This window comes from Xenopus laevis, chromosome 8L (genome assembly GCF_017654675.1).
Source record: "Xenopus laevis strain J_2021 chromosome 8L, Xenopus_laevis_v10.1, whole genome shotgun sequence".
NCBI classification, from domain to species: Eukaryota; Metazoa; Chordata; class Amphibia; order Anura; family Pipidae; genus Xenopus; species Xenopus laevis.
Window position 1 is genome coordinate 38,645,903 of NC_054385.1, and position 22,302 is coordinate 38,668,204.

A 22,302-nucleotide genomic window follows, 5' to 3' on the forward strand; every position below is an offset into this window, starting at 1 on the left:
GATCATATTATTTTTAAGTGCATGTACAGATAGATGATCGAAGGGATACAATCAAAATGTTTCAACCAACATCCTTAGCTCAATAATATATGTCCAGATGATTGGTGTAACACACAGGAAAAGATTATTTTATGAAACCTTGTACCTAATGATTCGATGTGTCACACGTGGCCATTAGTCAGTTATAAAGAGCCAGAGGTTTTAAATCATGTATAAGGCATGGTTCTGTTCTATTCACTTGATATACTAATAAGCATAAACGCTAGTATTTCTATAATCAAGTTTTTAAAAAAATTTATCTAATAGTTTTTTTTTTTCCGCTATTGTGTTTTAGCTATGGATGTTATTCAGTTCTGGCAAGCATGGAGGCTGACACCTGTAGACATTCTAGCCTTCCACTGTTATTTGCAGGGCAGAAAAGAAGCAGTTTGGAAGAAAATTCTTATTTGAGTGCGTTACTGGCACCACTCATTTGCCAACATAGTTAGCTGCAATCCAGATGTATTTTACTGGTCTAAGATTTTATGCAAGGCAGTTAATATGGAATGTGTCACTTAAGAATTTACTGAGCAATATTTTTGCCTTCCCTTGGTAAGGTGGAGAGAAGCAGCGAGTGGCCATCGCCCGTGCAATGTTGAAGAACCCACCAATAATTCTGTATGACGAGGCCACGTCTTCCTTGGATTCTATCACTGAGGAGGTAACGTGCTCTATTTCATTAATGTTTGTTGCCATAAGAAGAATTCTGCATCAATATTGCCACAACTGCATCTATCTCCCTCAGTCTCGCTTAATCTCTCTTTTTATCTATCCATCATCTATCTAGCTGTATTATCTATCTATCTAATCTGTATTATCTAATCTGTATTATCTAATCTGTATTATCTAATCTGTATTATCTAATCTGTATTATCTAATCTGTATTATCTAATCCGTATTATCTAATCTGTATTATCTAATCTGTATTATCTAATCTGTATTATCTAATCTGTATTATCTAATCTGTATTATCTAATCTGTATTACCTATCTATCTGTATTACCTATCTATCTGTATTACCTATCTATCTGTATTACCTATCTATCTGTATTACCTATCTTTCTGTATTACCTATCTTTCTGTATTACCTATCTTTCTGTATTACCTATCTTTCTGTATTATCTATCTGTATTTATCTTTCTGTATTAACAGTGAAAACAGCTTCATGTGACACAAAAGGTGTAAAGCCTTGTGTATCACATGGATAAGTTAAACTTGGTAGACCGTTATCTTTTTTTCAACCCAAATTAGAAATGTAACTTTGACATTGCTGAGAACATAATATACTTTGTTTAATGATAGTTTGTAGTTGGTGCTCTGTGGATGGGACCTTTCCCAATGAACATATCAGGGACATACCCATTTGGGTAGCTTGCGTATTGGCCCAACCCTGGAAAGTAAGCTAATACAGCTATGCATAAGCATAGATCTGGGTACATTACTCTGATACCTATGCACTTAACTAAACAGAATGCAGGCACAATGATCTACATTCACTAAAATTAAATAGTTCACTGTATAGTGAATAATGTACCACTCTATTGGAAAATGTAAATCAACAAGGACTTCCATGACCATACAGAGGCATGAGGCGAAAGTCTGAGTGCTTTTATACAGTTCATGGAACTCTAAAGTGACGTTTCATATCCTCATAAATTACAACAGGGAGGTTGGTGAATATTGTAAAGGACCTGCTTATATTTCTACATTTCTGTATTTGGTATTTAAAAATATATACTAAGGAAGCACTCCGCTGTTGACGTGTGAAAAGCAAGGTGAAATTTTATTTACCTGTCCAACAATTCAGGGCTATGGCAATGTTTTCCATTCTGCCAGAGGAGAAACTGCCACCTATTATTTGAATGAGATATGCCTGATACATTCCAGCGTAGAATGGTAACAGCAGACTTAAAGGAATTGTTCAGTATATAAATAAAAACTGGGTAAATAGATTGGGGAAATAGACTGTGCAAAATAAAAAATGTTTCTGATGTAGTTAGTTCGCCAAAAATGTAATGTACAAAGGCTGGAGTGACTGGATGTCTAACATAATAGCCACAACACTACTTCCTGCTTTGCAGCTCTCTTGGTTTCCACTGGTGACCAAGCAGTAACCAATCAGTGACTTGGGTCATAACTGTCGCTTTTGAATCTGAGCTGAATGCTAAGGATAAATTGCAAACTCACTGAACTGTTATGTCCCATGTGGTCCCTCTTCAAGTCCCTGACTAACTCAGAGTTAGAGAGCTGAAAAACAGGTTGGATACTGTCTATTATGTTACACATCCAGTCACTCCAGCCTTTATACATGCCATTTTTGCCTAAATAACTATATTAGAAACATTTTTTATTTTGCACAGCCTATCTATTTATCCAGTTTTTATTTTAACACTCAACTGTTCCTTTAAAACAGTTGCAGGAGGCAGGTTGGGTTTAAGATCGCATCAGGCTGTGAAGGAAATAAAACGATTGCGTTATCTGGAAAAGTAAATAGTTTATAACAACGTTAATTGGAGTATTAGTAAATGTTATCAAAGAAATATAAAGTATGATAATATTCCTTCTTTGAAGAAGATTAGGCCTTTTCTAACGAATTTGCTCTTTCCCAGATTTCTTTCTTTCTGTTCTAGTGATTAAATATACTGAACTCCTAACCAACATCTGGGAGATGTTTTTTCCCTTAATTAATGTTCCCTAAAATGTCATAATAAGGATGCCTTATGCTGGCAGCCATTGCTGGGCCATCTAAAATGGTATACTACACGAAAGAATGTACTTTTTAATTAAAGGTCAGACTTGGCAGAAAGTGCTTGTTTTACACCAAAAAGGAAGCATTTACATCTAAATCTACAAAACGTTGATGCAAGTGTGCAGCTAAAGCAGAAAGCTGCACAGCTTCTCACATATATTAGAAGTTAAGGAGAAGTAACTTCTCTTCTGTGTTTGCACCATGAACTATATACAGTCATATGAAAAAGTTTGGGAACCCCTCTTAATTCTTTGAAGTTTTGTTTATCATTGGCTGAGCTTTCAAAGTAGCCACTTCCTTTTAATATATTACATGCCTTATAGAAACAGTAGTGTTTCAGTAGTAACGTTTATTAGATTAATGGAAAAAAATGCAATATGCATCATAACACAATTAGACAGGTGCATAAATGTGGGCACCCCAACAGAGATATTACATCAATACTTAGTTGAGCCTCCTTTTGCAAATGTAACAGCCTAGACGCCTCCTCCTGTATGGACCATTTGTCCATACAAAATCTCTCCAGTTCAGTTAAATTTGATGGCCGATGAGCATGGACAGTCTTCTTCAAATCACAAATTTGTAGAACGATGTAGAGATACACAATCTGCAGCAAGATGTTCTTGAAGGTCTTTGGAGGTGATCTTTGGTTTGTCTATAACCATTCTCACAATCCTCCGCATATGAAACTCATGTATTTTTTTTGGCCTGTCAGACCTGGGTTTTACATTTTTATATATTCAATTATATGTAGTGGCTGCTGGAGTTGGAGTTTGGAGATGGTTTTTTAAAAAGTTTTTAAAATTTCCATTTTCTAAATACATTCCTTGCAGTTGAAACTGACAGTTTAAACCTCTGAGATAGCTTTTTGTAGCCTTCCCCCATGATACTGAACAATCTTTATTTTCAGATGTTTTGAGAGTTGCTTTGAGTATCCCATGCTGTCTCTCTTCAGAGGAGAGTCAAACAGATGCACAACTTGCAATCGACCACCTTAAATACTGTACAGTAACTTTTCTCATGATTGGACACACCTGCCTATGAAGTTCAAGGCTTAACGAGCCAATCCAGCCAATTTGGTGTTGCCAGTAATCAGTCTTGAGCAGTTACATGCATTCAAATGAGCAAAATTACAAGGGTACCCACATTTTTGCACAGCCAGTTTTTCACATTTGATTAAATTTCATACACCTGAATACTGCTTCACTAAAAATCTTTGTTCAGAAAACTCCCCAATACTTGGATGTTCCTGGGAAATGAAAGACATACCACTGTTATCTTTTTTTGTTGAAAGTGGAGTAAGTTATTATGCAGGCTGAGAAGGGTCCCCAAACTTTTTCATTTTTTTTTTTTTTTTTACATATTCTTTATTTGGTTTTCTTTTTTCAAAAAGTTAAAACAAAGACAATATACAGAAAGAAGAATGAAAAACAAAATAATAAGAATAATAAAAAATTATATCTGAAGGCTGTGACCCTTGGTTGCATTCACAAGATGAATGTACAGTTAATGCATTCAGCAGTACATAATACTTGACATCATCTCTGGAACAATATAAGTAGTACCCATTAACTTCCTTTTAATCAGTTGTGGCAAGGGTCTCCAAAACAATAAAAAGACAAGGGTGGATCAGTACATCACAATCTAACAGATCATAATAATACAACAACATCACGATCTATCTTCTAACTCACAGTAAAAAGAAATTCACATATATAGATATTACCCATCTCACTAATGAACATCATACAGCAGCCAAAGCACGGGTATAATCCAGGGATGATTTGAATAAGGTCCAGGATGTCCAGGTTTCTATATACTTGGTGGGGGATTTGTTTGTGTATGAGAGTAACTCTTCCATACGTTGTATCTGATTAATTTCCACTACCCATTCAGCCACTGTAGGGGGTCTAGTACACTTCCATAATCTGGGAATGACAGTTCGAGCTGCCGCAATTGCAAAAGCTACAAAGCCCTTTGGTACAATTTTCAACTGTGCATTAGGGGAAGGTATCGTTAGCAGTGCTAAAGAGGGATCAGGTGGGATATCTACCCCTATGACTTTAGAGATTAACTGGAAGACTGATGCCCAAAAGGGTTGCAATAATCGACAGCCCCACCAAATATGTGTCATATCACCTTTCTCCATGTTACAGCGCCAGCATAAATCGGACACCCCGGGGTAGATAATATGCAGGGTCGTGGGGCACCTATACCATCTGGTGAGAATCTTATAGTGAGTCTCTTGTGCTTTGCACGCAGTCGCCAGTTTGTGGGTAAGGACAAAGGATTGCTCCCAGTCTTTGACACTTTTGGAAGTATCAAGGTCTTTCTCCCAGTGTGCTTTAAATTTGAGTTCTTGGGTACCTTTTAGGTCCAAGAGTATGGAGTATACTTGCGCTAGAGTATGAGTAGGTTTCAGTTAACTAAACAGAGATCATCAAATGCTGTACTGTCTGCCAATAGCAACCCCAAACTTTTTCATATTGCTGTATGTAATGCGATCTGATAGGAACTGACAACACTACTGTTTGCTAGTTCACTAACAAAATGTGAAGTAAGAGAATAAGTATTAGTTTGTCAACACACCAATTAAACCGTGCAGTCTAACTTTGCTTTGTGTTTGTTAACTTTTTTGTGTTTACCCCGCAGAACATCCTAAGCTCAATGCGGGATATAGTAAAGCACCGAACCTCTGTATTCATTGCACACAGACTTTCCACCATTGTGGATGCAGATGAAATAATTGTACTTGATAAGGTAAGAAATCTTTAGTGTCGAGTTTTAAATGTGATTCTGTTCTAACTACTTACTATTATTCAGAGGTGTTTCTTTGCAGCACAGGGCCCGCATGGAACAAAATATTTGGTGGGGGTCCAGCACAAACTCACAGGCCCACTCCTGCCCAGTACCCGCCCACCCACGGCACAGCATAAAGGCTGCTGAGACAGAGAGTTAAGGCCCCCATACATGAGCAGATATAAGCTGCTGATAGATTAAAGGGAACCTGTCACCATAAGACATAATTCCAAATTTTATTTTATGGTGTTAGTCAAGCAAAATAAAACTTACTTAAACTATCAAAATTATTTAAATCTTGTTTTGTTATAGTCTTGGAATTCACACTCACAGCAAGCAAGAAGGTTCCATTTAGTAGACACTGTTATTAAGGCAAGCTTTGCATCATGCCAACATTTTGTTTATGTTCAAGAATGACCCGAGGGGACCTGATACCCATGCCCACACACTGGCTACACAGTTGGGAGTGTTGGGAGTGCAATAAATCCCCCCCGCCCTTATGCCCCGCCTCTATGGGGGGGAGGGACAGGCAATATATGATTGACAGCTGAGACTTTTAAGTTCATTAATAACAGGGATGTTTGTTTTAAAAAAAATAAATAATTTGGGTTTCATGTTTGATTTGAAAAAGACTTTTATTATACAGCTTTTTATGTCTCACTGACAGGTACCCTTTAAGTCAGCAGCTTATTGGGCAGTGTAGGGGACCCTCAGACGGGCTTCCCCAATCGATATCTGCTGACAGTTGGCCAGATGTCGATTGGGTGGGTTTAAAAATCCCGTTGGGGTCAGACTGCCCATTTTCTTCTCATTGTGATCCCATCGTTGTATCCTAGGGCCCACGATCGGATCAGCCTCAAGGTGGGCATATCAGGGAGAGATGCATTCGTTTGGCAATGTCGCCAAACAAGACGATCTCCTTGTTTATGGCAGCTTTAGTTAATACTGCAATAGTCTATGTACCACTTTTTAGTGTGATCCTACAGTCACATTCTACTTCCTGATCCCAAAAGCAAAGCCAAACATTCCAGCAGCCTAGTAAGGAACCTTCTGTATAAAAAGCTGCTCTTAATGTATATTTGTATTTAGATAGAGCTTCTTGTGTACGCAGCACTGTACAGCAGAACAATACAATCATAGAACAAATGGGTTCATTACAATAATAAAAAAGGATGAAAAGTCCCTGGCCATAGAGCTTACAATCTAAAGAGATGTGGGAAGGGAGAGTTTACACAGACTTCTCAGCAGGCTGCTGGTTTGTTTGACTTTGCTCTTTGCAATCAGGCACTGGAATGTGGTTTTAGTTTAATATTCAAATGTTGCCCTGTTTAGAGCAATAAATAACAAAAACATAAAAAGTAGGCAGAATGTATGTTCAGAATAAGTCCTATTCACTGCACCAATACAGTCCCTTTTAGAGAGCTGAATAATAATAGCTTCACCATCTCCAAACTCCAGCTCCAGCAGCCACTTATATTTATGGTGCTAAATAATTGTGATTATGCTGTTTTTGAGAGCAGGGTGTTACCCTCTGAGAACATAAAACACATCCTGATATCATCGTTCTCCTTGGCATGTATATTAGTGCCCCAGGCATCCGCAAAGCAGCTGAATACCCCAATCCAGCACTGCTACTGCTAACAGAGCGACTAATGTGCGCATGCCTGAGGCAATGATTTGCATGCCAGGGAGTGAAACGACGACTACGGAATCCTTGTTTTAAGTGGGTAAAACTAATATCACATGTCTCTCAAAAGCAGCATAATGCCCTTCTGGTATTGAGTGGATCCCCTAGGGTTCTGTGCAGTGTGATTAAATACACCACCACCACCAGCCCCTAAGGAGTTGCTGGTGACCTCATTTTCTCATTTTTCCTTACTATACTTCACCTCCCATTTTCTCCATACACATAAAGATGGCCTGCCAATGTTTTGAACAGCTGAGCATATTCTGGCATTTGTCTTAACTATTTGGATCACCTATTCAATCGTGCCTCATTTGTCATGCAATAAGGAGTGCATGTGAAAGCTTCACAGTTGCACAATACAGGTATGAGACCTGTTGTCCATAATGCTTGGGATCCAGATAATGGATTTTTCTGTAATTTGGATCTTCATGCATAAATTCTACTAGAAAATCATGTAAACATTGAATAAACGCAATAGACTGGTTTTGCTTCCGATTAATTATATCTTAGTTGGGATCAAGTACATGGAGTCTATGGGAGACAGCCATTACGTAATTCGGAGAGAACGGTTTTCCGGATAACGGATCCCATACCTGTATATGTCACAGTTCTGGCACAGAAAATTTAAATAAGCTGTCGGTAGAGGCAGGGGTGAACCAAAGTTTTATTGCGAACTACCTTCCAGCAGCTAAGGAGTTAATCAGGCTTCAGATGCCTCCCAATCTGTTTAATGGCCATTTTTTTCTCTCTAGTAGCCAAATATTGTGGGAAACAGATATCCTGGCACGGAATAGAAATAGAAAAAAAAATACTGTGGCTTTTCACATTTGTAAATGACTCCTTGGCATGTTAACTCATTTATTGCCATAGATTTTCCATATAGTGCTAAGCAAGTACCTTTGGCCAACATAAGCCATTGTACAATCTGTAGATCTGCACACCCATTTGACTACAAAATCCTGCTTGAAAGAGATATGTAGCCAACTGCAGAACATGAAAGCACTTTCCTTTCTATAGCCCTCTCCCATCACAGGGCCGCACATCATTCTGGCTCTTTCAAATAAAGCCAGATGTTCTTAGCAATTGAACATTGCACTGTCAGCATATTCGTTGAAAACTATGCAAACCCATGTTTTAGAGTCGCTGCAGTCTTACGTTTTAATGTCAAATCTTTTTCCTTACCCTAATTGAACCCATTCCTAACTGTTGGAGGCCTGCCATCTTGCTGAAGGAGAAGGAAAGCTACCGAAGCAGTTTTTTGCCAATAGATTAGCCACAATAGTCCAAGCTATAAGACTATATTTATTCTGCAGAATACTTTGCCATATCTGAGTAAACTGCTCTAGGATACAGCTGCCATATTGGCTTGCTGTGACATCACTTCCTGCCTGAGTCTCTCCCTGCTTACTCATAGCTCTGGACTACAGCGGGGGGGGGGGGGGGGAGAGAGAACAGCAAACTGAGCATGCTCAAGCCTTAGCCCTGGAGGTTTATGCTAAAAACCGTCTGATACAGAAGCCCATGTGTACACAATAGAAGGGAAAAAAATGCTGTTTTATTTTGACAGAGGACTCTGAGCAGCATTACTTTGAGGGTTTACTGGTGTATTTACATAGACCTTTCTGATAAAGCTTAATTAATTTAACCATGTCCTTCTCTTCTAAAGGCACAAATCATGCAATTAGTGGCTTACTAGCTGTCATTATATTGCTACCTGTATGGGTATTGGCACCATAACACACCTCCGAAATAGGCAGAGCTTGGAGCATGATAAGGTGTGGGGCCAGGGGCAGAAAAGGCAGTGGCCAAGATATACCCCAAATATAAAAATAAAGTTGGAGTCGTACCCATAAAGGTAAATTGTCACCTGTTGTGATGGGTTGCCGTCTGTGTTATTGAAAGGTACTCTGTCCTATGTCACGACAGCATGGAAAAGGTTTACTAATTTGAGCTCAACAGAGCACTGGAAATCAGAGTCCGACTTTTAATGATTAAGCTGGGATATGTCTAAACCCTTTAGGCCTGGAGCTGCACCTATTTGCCTCTGACATTTTTATACTAGGATGCAGAAGATGGCTGCTTTTGTATGTCTGGCTTAAACAGTTTGTGCAATCTTAAGCTGGCAGGAGGTTAGATCCATGCTGGTCAGATCAGAGAAAATGCTGCAGTGGAAGATCACAGCAAGAGCAATGGCACCGGCAGTATATAAGAGACTGATCATTATAATATAGACGGCTGGCTGTAACTGTGAAATTGACAGGGTGTTGGAACAACATGAGGCAAGTGTGATGTTGCAGGATTCAGATACAATAGTTTGGGTGCTTGGAAAGGGAGGCTAAAGTCTAAATTAAATCTGACTTTTGCAGTTGGCAGTAAAGCTCCCCAGTTTTCAGTGGGTACAGTTGTCGGGCCCTGTCGTTACTGCATCCCTGGAAATCCGTTTTTTCCTCCCATTTCACATGGTGGTCCTAAAGGTTATATGTGTACTGGGCCCCCAGGGGAAAAATTGGGTTTCTGATGCCAGTCCTACGTACCAGTCTATATATATCCTATTTTTAAAAGAATTATATTTTTAAGATAGTAAGTGCCTGCTGGTGAATGCTAATAAATAATTGAACTGAATTTCAAGCTGTGCAGCACACAAGGACAAATAAATCTTTATAAGTATTTGGAGTTTGATACGTTAGAATCGAACCAGAATATGCCGGATAGTAAAGATATTTTTAAAGAGAAGGAAAGGCTAAAATGAAGTAAGCTTTATCAGAAAGGTCTATATAAAAACACCAGTAAGCCCTCAAAGTGATGCTACCCCTCTGTCAAAAGAAACACCACATTTCTTTCCTTCTATTGTGTACACATGGGCTTCTGTATCAGACTTCCTGCCTTCAGCTTAAACCTCCTTTCTCCGGGGAGTGAGCATGCTCAGTTTGCTCATCTCCTTTTCCCACCTCTCTCCTCCCCTCCCTGCTGTAATCTGAGCCCAGAGCTGTGAGTGAACAGGGAGAGATTCAGGCAGGAAGTGATGTCACACCAAGCTAATATGGCAGCTGCTATCCTAAACAACATAGAGCTTCTAGAGCTGTTTACTCTGGTATGGTAAAGCATTCTGCAGAATTAATATAGTGTTATAGCTTGCACTATTGTGGTTAATCTATTGGCAATCTACTGTTTTGGTAGCTTTCCTTCTTCTTTAAGTCAATATGTGGACATATAGATTAGCCTTTGTTAGGCAGACTTTATAAGGAGATCTAGTAGTCTAACATCAAATACATATTTTACTGCCTGTGACAGAAGTGGCCTTTTGGTATAGAAAGCAGTGCAGACAACAACCTTACTTTTGATTTAATATCTGCCTTCACTATAAAGCACCCTATGCAATATAGAAAGGCTTAGCTAGGAATTTGCTCCCTCAGCATCCTCGGTTATAAAGACAAGTTATTAATTCTGGGCAATTTTGGTCCCATGCAGTAACCACATTTAATTACAGTTTCTAACGAGCATTAGCCAGTTCATAGCTCAGGTGGTAGTTGTTGCTGTGGGTTACTGCACTGGTAGAAAATTGCCCAGGATTCACAAATAAGCCCATATTGTACCTTCATTAATACTTCTTGGTAGTGTTGAGCAAAGCACCTGCACTCTCCATAGAGCACTACCTATTGACTTTATTAGCTGCTGCCTTAGCACTAAAGGGTCACTTTTTAAAATACCAGACTAAAATGGAACTTGTAGAAAGGCTTCTGCTAATATCCTTGTGCTCTTTGCTTTACATTTCCTAAGAATGTTCTCTCCTGCCAGCCTTTGCACCATTAATATTCTATTGGTAATGAGTTACCTCAGACCTGCTCATGTTTCTCCGTGTTATGGTCGCACCCAGTGGCCCGCTGGTAGGTATAAACTGGGTCTCATTATTTCTGCACAAACATATGTAATATAGAAACATGTACAATTGGATACATTTTACCGTTTTCGGTGTTTATTTACTATTGCAATGTGTGCCAGCAGATTAGCAAATGATTGTCTGTAACTGCTTGTGATCTTCCGATTGGGACTAAACCCAAGGCTAAGTGGGTCTGAGACAGCTTATTGCAACCATATCCCTCTTTCTGTCTCTATATTAGCAATAACCAAGCTAATAACTGTAAAACTGTATTGATATTACACTGTTTACTGGTCAGCTGTGCTTATTAAAGCCCCATACCAGCTCTGTTCAGTGCAAAGGAGACAATAAATCACTGTGAGAAATATTACTGAATATTTCAGTTTGTTTGGGAGTACCTGTGATTTTATGTGCTGTAGGAGTATAGACCTGCTTTATTTAGTGATGGTTGTGCCATATTAAATATGATAGTTATTTATTGTTCCTATAACCCAGCATTTCTGTATGGAAGGCCAAGTATGTGCAATGTATTTATCCAATGCTGGATATTCAGACTGCCGTAGATTGCTCTGAATGGAATGTATCGAGGTCAGACTTTCCCTGGCCGATGATAATATTCATGATATGAACACCATTGAGTTAGGACTATGTTAGACATGGTGATTTAAAGTATTTTTGTGGCTAGATTAAATGTGCTCAATCTCCCCTCCATTTAGCAATAGCCTAGACTTCTGCAGTACACCCACTTGGAATTGCCTTATTTGACATTACTCTACAAAAGCAAAAGTTAAGGGAATATTTAGAATCACTGCCCACTTTTAGGCTGGCTGGCTGGTTTAGCTCCTCTATCGCCTTATTCTGTGTTAATGTGATGAATATTGAGGCCCTCTGCTTTCCAGAGCATATGTGCACCGCCCACCATGGAAAGTTGGGGGTTTCATCAAAACATTGAGGTGTTAGATGGAAATGCCCAGGCATGTGGATGATTTTTGTTCTTTTTTTAAGCAGGGGTGCAATGAGGCTCTGACCACAAAATATATACAGGAGCAGTGGCCAGCTCTATGTTGTAGCTCCCACCCTTTCCAGTTATAGTCAGGTGATCCCAGTGGTGGCCAATAAAAAGGGCAACCAAGGTTGGGAGTTTTAACCTTGAGAGCAGCAAGTAAAGTGTAGTTCTGGCCATACCAGGGATGACATTGACGTAGTTGGCCAGCTTAAATATATTGCAATATATGGACAAAAAATTCCTGTTTTTTTTTTTTTTTTTTTAAAGGGTAAGGCATTTTTTAGTAGCTTAAGACACAAATTGTCTCTATGTCCTAAAATTATTGATAATGGGTTGAGTGCAGAGGAACTCTTGTATTTGTCTGGAGCTAAACTGGCAGCTACTGTGTATTTGGGCCTTCTAGGTAGATAATTTGATCAGTGCAAACCAGTGCTAACCCCCCTGCACAATGTACTCCTCCAAACAAAACAGTCATAACAAAGGGGGAAAGGCAAAGATTTTTATTGCCATAATTAGTCTTTACATTGAATAACACCTGGAAAAATATACACCATACTGTAATTCATAAGGATACAGCAGTGTTGGTGCAGCCATGCAAGCAAATGTCAGATGAGATGCTTGCTTGCATGCTCTGCAGGCAGTTTTTCCCTGCAAAGAGCTGTGCCAGGTTTGCCATCTGCATTTACAGCTGTAGGCCAGATGGGATAGTTGAGCAGTATAACAGAGAAAGCTTATGGTACATCTGACACTTGCCAGTATTTTAGGGTACCTTGTGGGTTTTTTTTTTTTTTGTTTGTTTTTTCCCCCAGAACACACACAAACTATTTATTGTTGGCCAGCAGCATGCCCCACTGATACGTATAAGGTCTAGCTGAACTAGAGTCATGTGACTAATCCACCAAGTCTTTCCTTTTCCTTATGGTGTCCACTTGCATATGATAACAATTTTATATGCATAGAGGTATGGCTTCAGCCGCTGAAGAATTTACATTTTGTTTAAAAAGTAAAAGTAACAGATGGGTTAGATAGGTGTTTGAACGTGCCTCTTGTAATCATTACTGTTTTTGGCATCAGAACTTGCACATAAATATATATATATTTATATCAGGCAGAGGATCTTGGCCTGATGATTCATTATGGTAAAAATATATGCTTTATTGTAATATCATATAATGAAAAATGCTAATTATTTTCCCCACTTTCTGTTAAGACAGGTTGTGATGCAATATGTAGAATTTCTGTGCAAAGTTAATTATGGATATTGAGCTGACACTACTATTATTATTGTTTTTGCATTTAACAGGGTAAAGTGGCAGAAAGGGGGACACACTTTGCACTCCTAGCCAACCCTAGCAGCCTGTATTCCGAACTGTGGCACACGCAAAGTAACAGAGTGCTGAACAGCCAGAACAACAGGGCCACACAGAAGAGCGCCCAGGAGATAGCCAAGGAGGAAGAACGGAAGAAACTTCAAGAAGAAATCATCAACAGTGTAAAAGGCTGTGGGAACTGCTCATGCTGACCAAGGATAATGGCTGATTGAGCTGTAAATGGCGGCATTGTGGGAAGTGGGAATCCAAGGAGCAGTGCTTAAACTGTGGATATTTTTAAATTCCCCCAGTCATAGCCTCACAGCAGCTTTTGTTTTATTTTCCACCAGCCTCTCTATCTCCTGCTTTGTCGGTTCCCCTTCAAAAACGTTTCTTCTTCATTGTTTCTAGTTCTTCTCAAAACACGTCTTCCTTTTATAAATTTTTCCGCTGGATACTTTTAGGGTGCATATGAAATGTAAAATCCTTGTTTTGAGAGAATAGCTATAGCTGGGCATACATGGTAAGCATGTGAACCCAATTTGGGCACCAACATTGTGGGCCAGATCGGGATAATATGATTGGCAGATGATAGGGTCACAATGGGGCCAAAGTAGACCAACTTGGATAGGATCACATCAAATGCACTAGTGGCCCAGAACCTCCAGAGGACCCCATACACACAAGATTACCTGTAAACTTGGTCTGAAGTGGACAAAACGGGCAGCTTTTATTGGCCAATGTATTGCAAGCTAAAGTCAATTAATCAGACAGGATTGGAAGCTGTACTAGGCCCTTGATATTTCGTTTTTAATCCAGCTGAATGTGTCCCTTAAACCACATATTAAAATCAGTTCCCCGCATCATTCATGTCAACCAACGAAGCTAGTTTAAATATTATTATTGTCAATAAGATCTTTTGTCCTATAATACAAATATTATTATGTATAAATATAAAACATTATTTTCAAATACAACACGTGTTAATGGGAATATGGCAAAACTGTAGTTCACTCCTGGTTCTTGTATAAGTATTTGGGTTGTCAACATTTTTTTTCCAGGTGGTAGAAATTTTAAGCCTTTATTTGTTTATACATACATTCATGAGAGATAACATTTTCACTTCCAGGATGGAAGGATGATGCAGACAGCTCCAACGAGTTGATGTCCGCACAGCTCGATACCTTTAAAGATCTGTATTTCTTTGCATCCCGTTAGTGTTATCCTGTTTATGCTCATGCTATTTTTTATCATGGTAAACAAGATTTAAAGGAAAACTGTAGCAAAAGTACATGTTGCACCTCTGTATGCAAATATTTCATAGGGGTCATGGTGTTAGATACTTGAAATTTGTGGGGAGAGGATCTAATGTTTGAAAAAAAAAACATTTTGTGTAGGAGCAGCTAGTACTAAAAATATACAGTATTTTCCCTTTAATATAGCCAGTAATGGAACCATGTAAATCAGTTTCCATCAGAGAAAGTAACTGTTATAAAGCCATTAGGTGCTGCCTTCTGCTCTTAGACAATGCTTTTCTGTTAACCGCTGCATTACAATGTTTCTTTTGTTTAAATACCCAATAGAAAATCAATTTTAAGCTCAATTTTGCCCCCGCCTAAACACTCTAACTACATTGCGTTTTCTTTTTATGACAGGTAGAAATTATTGCTGTAGTTTCCAGTTTTTGTCCTCAAATTCCCTGTAACGATGCATCTAGTGGGAACACTGACATTTCCAAGGAACAATGTCAGAACGACCAAGTCCTTATATGTGCTCCTATAAGGGCTGATTACGGATGCACTAAAATACCAGTGCCATGTGGTACGTAGCGTGGCATTCCTTTGGAGCCCCGGAATCCGCTTAACGTTGTGAGAATAAGTCCAGCAAATCTCAAAAGGCAAAATCATTTTAAAAATACATAGGAGTGCAGTTTTAAAAAGCTGATTTATCATCATTTTATATCAAGTACAGGTATTTTTTGTCTTGGTTAAAAAAGAAATCTCAGTCTTGGCAGCAAGATATAGTTTTTTTTGCTGCTACTGGTTGACAGCAATGATCTCTAAATGTATATAAAGGATTCTTACTTTTCTGTGGCACTGACCCGTACAAATATTCCATGCTGGAAACTTCTAAGCAAAAATTTAGCAATTCTTTGTATTTTTGGAGTGGTTGTTTTCTACTCTCTGCAGGGCTAGATTTGAACAACTTTATATTTCTGTTCATCCTCTATTCCAGCTGCGACCCTAGCAACTAGTGAGCGTAAATGTCAAGCTGCAGAGCAAAAATAGCAATATTAAAAAAAGAAAAAGTGTTCATCTATTATAATTTAAAGGCTGCAGTTGTATATGATACAAAAAAAAATCCTTCTGGGTCCCATTGATATAGGCCTTGTTAAGCCACAAATGAGTACTGTTGCTCTGCACTTTCTGGCGATGGCGTTCTCTTGCACTGAACCCCCCAGAAAGGCCAGGCTTCATCCATTATATTTTAAAGGCTGCAATTTTATATGATACAGAACTGTGCTGCTAAAAAAAATCCTTCCGGGTCCCATTGGTATAGGCCTTGTTAATCCACAAATGAGCACTGCTGCTCTGCACTTTCTGGTGGTGACGTTCACTTGCACTGAGCCCCCCCAGAAAGGCCAAAAATGGCTGTATTGCGTTTGCACTGCAGCAGCCCTTTGTCATAAGTCATTTTACTTTTATTGCCCATTAACACTTTGTTTCCAAGGAATGTTAGTGACTGCTGCACTTTGTGATTGGCTGCTGTAATGTATAATGAAGAAACCAATATGTATATCAAGTTTATAAACCGCACGTCTGAAGCTGCCTTGACACAAGCCAATAATCGATCTATAGACCTGCAAATGATGGCTGTCCCTTAAAGGCAATCTAAAGTGATTGATGTCCCAGAGAGCTCTGCAGGGCTGCTGTAGCATGGATTTCATTCAGTTCTTAATAGAAGTGATTGGTCTGTCCCATGCCCTCGAGTGTTGTCCCTATCACTGCTCTGCCTGAAAATGTCTGAGGGAGAAAGAAAATGACCATAATCATTTTACTTTGTGCAGCATACGTCAGTAGACTTATAATGTGATCCCTATCTAAATCCAGCTCCTCAATTCTTATTTCCCCGATGACCTGCTGACATCTCTCCTGTCTCCATTCATTCTTCATTTGCTCTCCTTGTAACATACACGAGAATACCTCTCCTGCCTGCTCGCCTGCCTTGTCTTGTAGAGCAAATCGCCCCAGGAGGAGACCGATGAGACGTTTCCTCATGACATATTTGCCTCTCAGCACTTGATAAGAATAGTGGATTTTTTTTATTTTGCCTTATAACCAACGTGAAAAATACAGATTCAGCCGGCTTAAGGGTGGGTTACTTTTTATATAATCCTTGGAAAATACCTTCCTTATTATGCTATTCTCAGATCTAACATAAACATCTACCCTACTTATAACTTTATGTAAAATTGTTCAGTGCTCTTGTGAGCATGTTTGCAATGAAAGGTTTTGTGATATTAGCAGATTTATGCTGTTAATATCATGAAAATGTAATCTGAGTGTCCCCTTGTTTTGGGTCTGGCAAGGACCAGTTAAAATGACTGTTTTTTGCCAAACGGCAAGGGGTGCTCAGGTTACACCTTTTTGATATTAGGAGTGTAAATAAATGTAAATTGCAAAAGTGCTCAGGAGAGCAATAGTTCTATTCTAGTACGTGCCCACTTTTGATAGCCCGTACCTATACCATGTATCTTTGCCACAGCATGGGCACTCAACTGGAATGATAAAATAAATGTGCACTAAAAACGTAGCTGGAAAAGAAAGCTTTGTGTTCCAGCAGGCTGCTGTTATTCTGCTCTGCTCTACAGCACATTGCAGGGATTTCATAGAAGCGTCCAGTCAGAAAAGAAAAACAGACAGATGTTTCCTTGGCAGAGCACTCTGGTTACATTTGTGCCACTAATGGATTTGGGAGGCTTACCACAGCCTTGATGTTTGTACTCAAATGCCACTTTCTTTTTTTAATGGGGGAAAAATAACCCAACATAGACTTTTATTTTGTAGTTCTTGAAAGCTGATGTATTTTTCCGGCAAGTCCAAACGCGTACTACATTCAACCTTTGCCACTGGGCAGAGGAAACTACAGCTGATCCCTACAAATGGCTTGGAGGCTGCTCGTAGGGTTGCTCCAGGCTGCAGGACTGCAGCAGAATCCTATCTAAACTTTTCATATCAATGTGACCGGATTACCCCTTCCCACAATGCTGGCATTTCCCACCTGCCGCCGAGCCTGAAATCACTTGTCAGTTAACGTGACCTCAATTATAGCATATCTTTGCTTTTTTTTTTGTGTGTTTTTCTAACTTATTCCTAATTGAATCCAAATGCATATAATAGAAGGTGTACAGTGAAGATAAGCCATTCTCTGTCGAGTGTTGCTCCTGATTGTTTAAAAGAACCTTCTGATTGCTATTGATTTAGATACATTTTGCAGTCCCTTTTAACACGACTTCCCATGCTCTGTGCATTTATTATGTATATAGAGTTATTGTTGAATAAATGAAGAGTAATATTTGTTCATTGTGTGTAGCAAACCTGTGATTGTGTGAAGTCTCCAACACTTCCATTTCCATCCCTTTTTTGTTATCTTTCTTTGCCTTAATTGTTTTGCTGTTATTATATATCAGCTGTATTCAAGGCTTGCTTTTCATGTCTCCTTAATAGCTCAGTGTAACTGGAGTATTGGTAAGGCATTAATGCCCTTCTTTTGCAGGGAATACAAAACTCCCTGTATAGCTTCCAGAGACCCATTATCCAGAAAACTCAATGCAACATTGCCATTTTCCAGAGTCCTATTAAGCAGTTCACGGTTTTGCTTTTTCTTTGTAATAAAAAGACAGTGCCTTGTACTTGATGGTAAATCGGCGGTATATGGATATATTGGTGGCAGAACAATTCCAGTTTTTTAATGTTTAAATAGTTAGTAGCTTTATGGGATGCTAAAACAGGAGCAAGGATTTCCGCATAATTCCTAATAAGACCTAAACTTCGTTACATGACCCCCATATTAGGCTCTTTGACTTTCAACCACTACTGCTTCAACCTGGCCATGTGGCTCCTTTTAAAGAGAAACTATTACAGCACCTATCAGGGCCAAAAGGACTTATTTTCCCCCAAGCTACTAAGCAGGGCCCTCCTCCTAGGGGGCCCCAATTATTAACCCATCGTTCGCCTGCCCCTGGACTTAGGGCCCTGCCAGCAAGTAGAATGGGGTTTAAAAAATAATTTGATCATGCACACACAACTTCGATACACCCCAGTTACCCCCCATTGTGCCAAAACCCTACTTGCAATTCACCCACTTAAATACAAGGCCTGCCCTCTAGTGGCCTTCAAATCATTTGCCCTGCTGCAATAACCCATAGCAACCAATATGATGTTAGTTGACCAGTAAATGCTATTTGCTGATTAGTTAATATGGGTTGCTGTACCGGAGCAAACTTAGTGCCATATATTGCATAACCCTATTAGTTTTAGCAATACTTTATTACCTAATAAGTCCTGTTAAAGGGACAGTCCACCTTCTGTGTTCTCCCCATGACACTGTATTTGCTGTTTATTTTCTACCTTTTAAACTGACATTTAATATGTGTTTTGCATTATTTTCCACCCTTTCTAGTTTCCCAGTAACAGCTCAATAGGCCTGGTTGCTGACAACAACCAATCACATACTGTAGATAAAGTAGTAAAGACAACAAATCACATGATGTTCTGGCCATGAATTGACAGACGGCAATTGTACGAAAGTCATGTCCAACAAATAAAAGTGACAGTCACCCACTGATGCAATACATGCAGGAATATAGTCACTCAACAGAAATCGAACCTGACCCATCGACTAAACCGATGGTACAAAAATTCTCTGTACGGCTTTATCTTTACGTCTGTGGCCAGATTAAATATAATCTCAAAGCAACCAATGTATCAGATCGGAACAGTTTAAAGTTTGTCACAATGAGATGCTACTGGGAAGAAGCACAAGGATTTCTATGGATATACAATTTTAACCTTGGCTGCAGACCAGATAATCGGTCATGTTGGTCGTTTCGTAAAGTGACTTAAATTATTAATCCCTATAAATTATTTATTGTATGTTTATTATTCCTTCTTTATCATTCCTACTATGGCTGCTGGGGCCTTGAGCTGTGCAATCTTGATCCACACAGACTGCCAAGGAAAATCACACGGGTCGCTGAAATGCAGGTACTAGAACAATTATTCTTTGACTTGCTGGGATATTCTCCATAAGATTGGTATTGGTAAGGCTTCATATTATTATGACAAGCAGGGTGGCAGCTCACATTCCAGTGTATATCATATACAGCAGATAGAATGTTCCATGAACACAGTAGGTGCATACTTTTTATAACTCCTTCAGTTTCATAGAGAGCTCCCCTGCTAACATTTGGGTGCCAGCTACAGATGCTAAAGCAAGGGTGCTGAAGATTAATCCATTCTCTCTCCTGAATCCCACAGCGATATCCCTTTTATTTATTTTCCCTGTACAGATGATTTCGCTGTTAATAGATTGGTGACGGGTCTCCTCTCTGCTGAGAAACCGGCATATGACATGAAATAAACATATGTCAGGGAAAGTGGCAAATACATTGCCTTGCCTGCCAGGAGACATGGCGTGTCAGCCGGCTTCACACTAAGCAGGATTTTCAATCTAATAAACACTTACATACAATGTAGCAAAACCAGCCTGAATTAAGTCTGTTAGAGAATGGGGCATTTTCCATGATGGTAATTACTTCTCATGCTGTGATAGCAAAAGAGTTATTCATGTGTCCTATGAGAAAGAAAAAGCATTTGGGAGGGGATGGGTGTAAATGGCAAGTTTTGTCTAAATATGTTTGACTAGAGTACAAAAATGTAAATATTCCAGAGGAAAAGCTTTGGGAAAATGAGATTTGTCAAATAGGTGAACAGTTGCAATGACTTTAGAGCATGCAGAGAGCTGCGCTTCCTTAAATCCAACAAGGGTGCAATGTTTGTATTACGTCCTGCTTATGAACTATCTTTGTTTTAAATCAATAGTGCTCATACTTTACTAATGCGAGGTCTACTTTTAGGGGCAAATTCAATAACCTGCGGAAATTCGCAGGACAACGATAATTCACTAAAATGCAAAGTTGCGTCCAGGGCGCTGAACGATGGCAAAGTTTCGCTAGCATTAACTCGTCAAGCAAATCGAAGTTGCGCTAGCGTTGGCTAATTTGCATACGGCAAATTTTCGCCAGCGTTAGTCACTTTGCCCTGTAGTAAATTTGCCCTTAAGTGATGATATCCCATTATGATCTACATCTATAAAACATTATGAATATTCTGTTCCATGGAAGGTATTAATGAAATATTGATTTGAGAAAATGTATATTGGTATATTTAACAGCTGTTTCTTATGCAACCTTAACGTAATAACTATCTGAATGAATAGCATGAAATAGGGTGTTTTGGACAAGCTGTAAATGTTGTGCAGTGTCTTGAGATCTACTAATCACCAGCTAAATGTCTATTGGTAAATCCTGCTCTACCTTTTGGGTACCCCTGCTTAAAATCAACGGAGTAGTTCAGCTGCCCACATTCTGCCCACCTAGATTTCTCTCTTTTGACGGAGTTGTTTTGAGCAGCCATTGGAGAGTAAAACACCCAATGAATGGCTTGATGCAGAAGTTGAAGCTATTCTTATTCTATTCTTAAGTTATTTGGGCTAAACATCCATTCAGGCCAGGCCTTTGCACATCTATGGGTGGCCATTGCACTATATCCCCCCCAAAAAAAAGATACCTTGTGCTTTATGAAGGTAGCCATTTTTAATGTCTTAATGGGTAGGTGTGAAAATGTTTATTTGACATCATCCTGCATGTAATAATTCATGTTGCCCTGAGGGCATGTCACAATGATGCATTGGCAGGACTTTAATACTACAAAAGCCCTTTATTATTTAGGTAAAGGCTAGCACCGCGACTGGGACCAGTGTTGATGGGTGATTGCCTGGCATTGCCCCCGATACTGTTTCTTCCAATACTGAGCTTTCACGTACACATGATATGCTTTGTCAGCTGTCTTCCTATATAACAACATAGGGTAATTATCATTTATGTGACACCTTTCTACATCCATTTGTATGGCAATTCTGCCTATTACCGTTTTTCAGAAGTAATAAGCTCAGCTGTCATAGGAATGTACAGACATTTTCTTCTGCCCCTTTCTTTCTTTTTTTTTTTTTTTAACTTTGTAAAATCTAAAATCTGTTTAGTAACAGCTCCCCTGATATATCCATAGAAACAGAGAGATATAGTGCATTTCTGATAAGTACATATGGCTAGCAAATAGCTGTAGGATTGCTCTCCCCAAAGACTCATTACTGCATCCAGTGCTGGTGACCCTTTGACAGCTCCATAACAGATCTCATTAAGGCATTCTGTATCCAAACTGCTTGGATTATTTTTAGCTTTCTCATGTACAGTACGTGGAAGCCGCATGCCGGAGGAGTAATAGAAGTATGTATTTTCTTGGCCTGCTTACTAGCAAGACTGAGAGACTCAGTTCTGCCTTTGTCACCATCTGCTTGGCATAAACAGAAGTCTTCAACCCTGTTGAGTAGCTCAGACGTCAGATGGGGTTGGGGAGCTTTGGCCTTGCGTGGGATCCTTTCCGTGAACTACTTAGATGACACCAGGCTCCCGCTTGTCTATATAAATGTTAATTTTGTCACATCTTTTGCTGTGAAATTCATATCCCGTTGCTATTTGAAAAAAAAATGCAGCCA

General features: G+C 39.2%; 1 protein-coding gene across 1 annotated transcript in view; it reads left to right on the forward strand.

Annotated features, from left to right (window-relative positions):
* The window catches only part of abcb7.L (ATP binding cassette subfamily B member 7 L homeolog), a 69,079-nt gene extending 51,031 nt beyond the window's left edge, over window positions 1-18,048 (forward strand). Inside the window, exons 14-16 of the mRNA XM_018229816.2 lie at window positions 597-700; window positions 5,441-5,548; window positions 13,461-18,048. Coding sequence (XP_018085305.1) covers window positions 597-700; window positions 5,441-5,548; window positions 13,461-13,679 — 431 coding nt within the window. The 3' untranslated portion in view covers window positions 13,680-18,048. The remainder of the gene's footprint in view (window positions 1-596; window positions 701-5,440; window positions 5,549-13,460) is intronic.
* The last annotated feature ends 4,254 nt before the right edge of the window (window positions 18,049-22,302 follow it).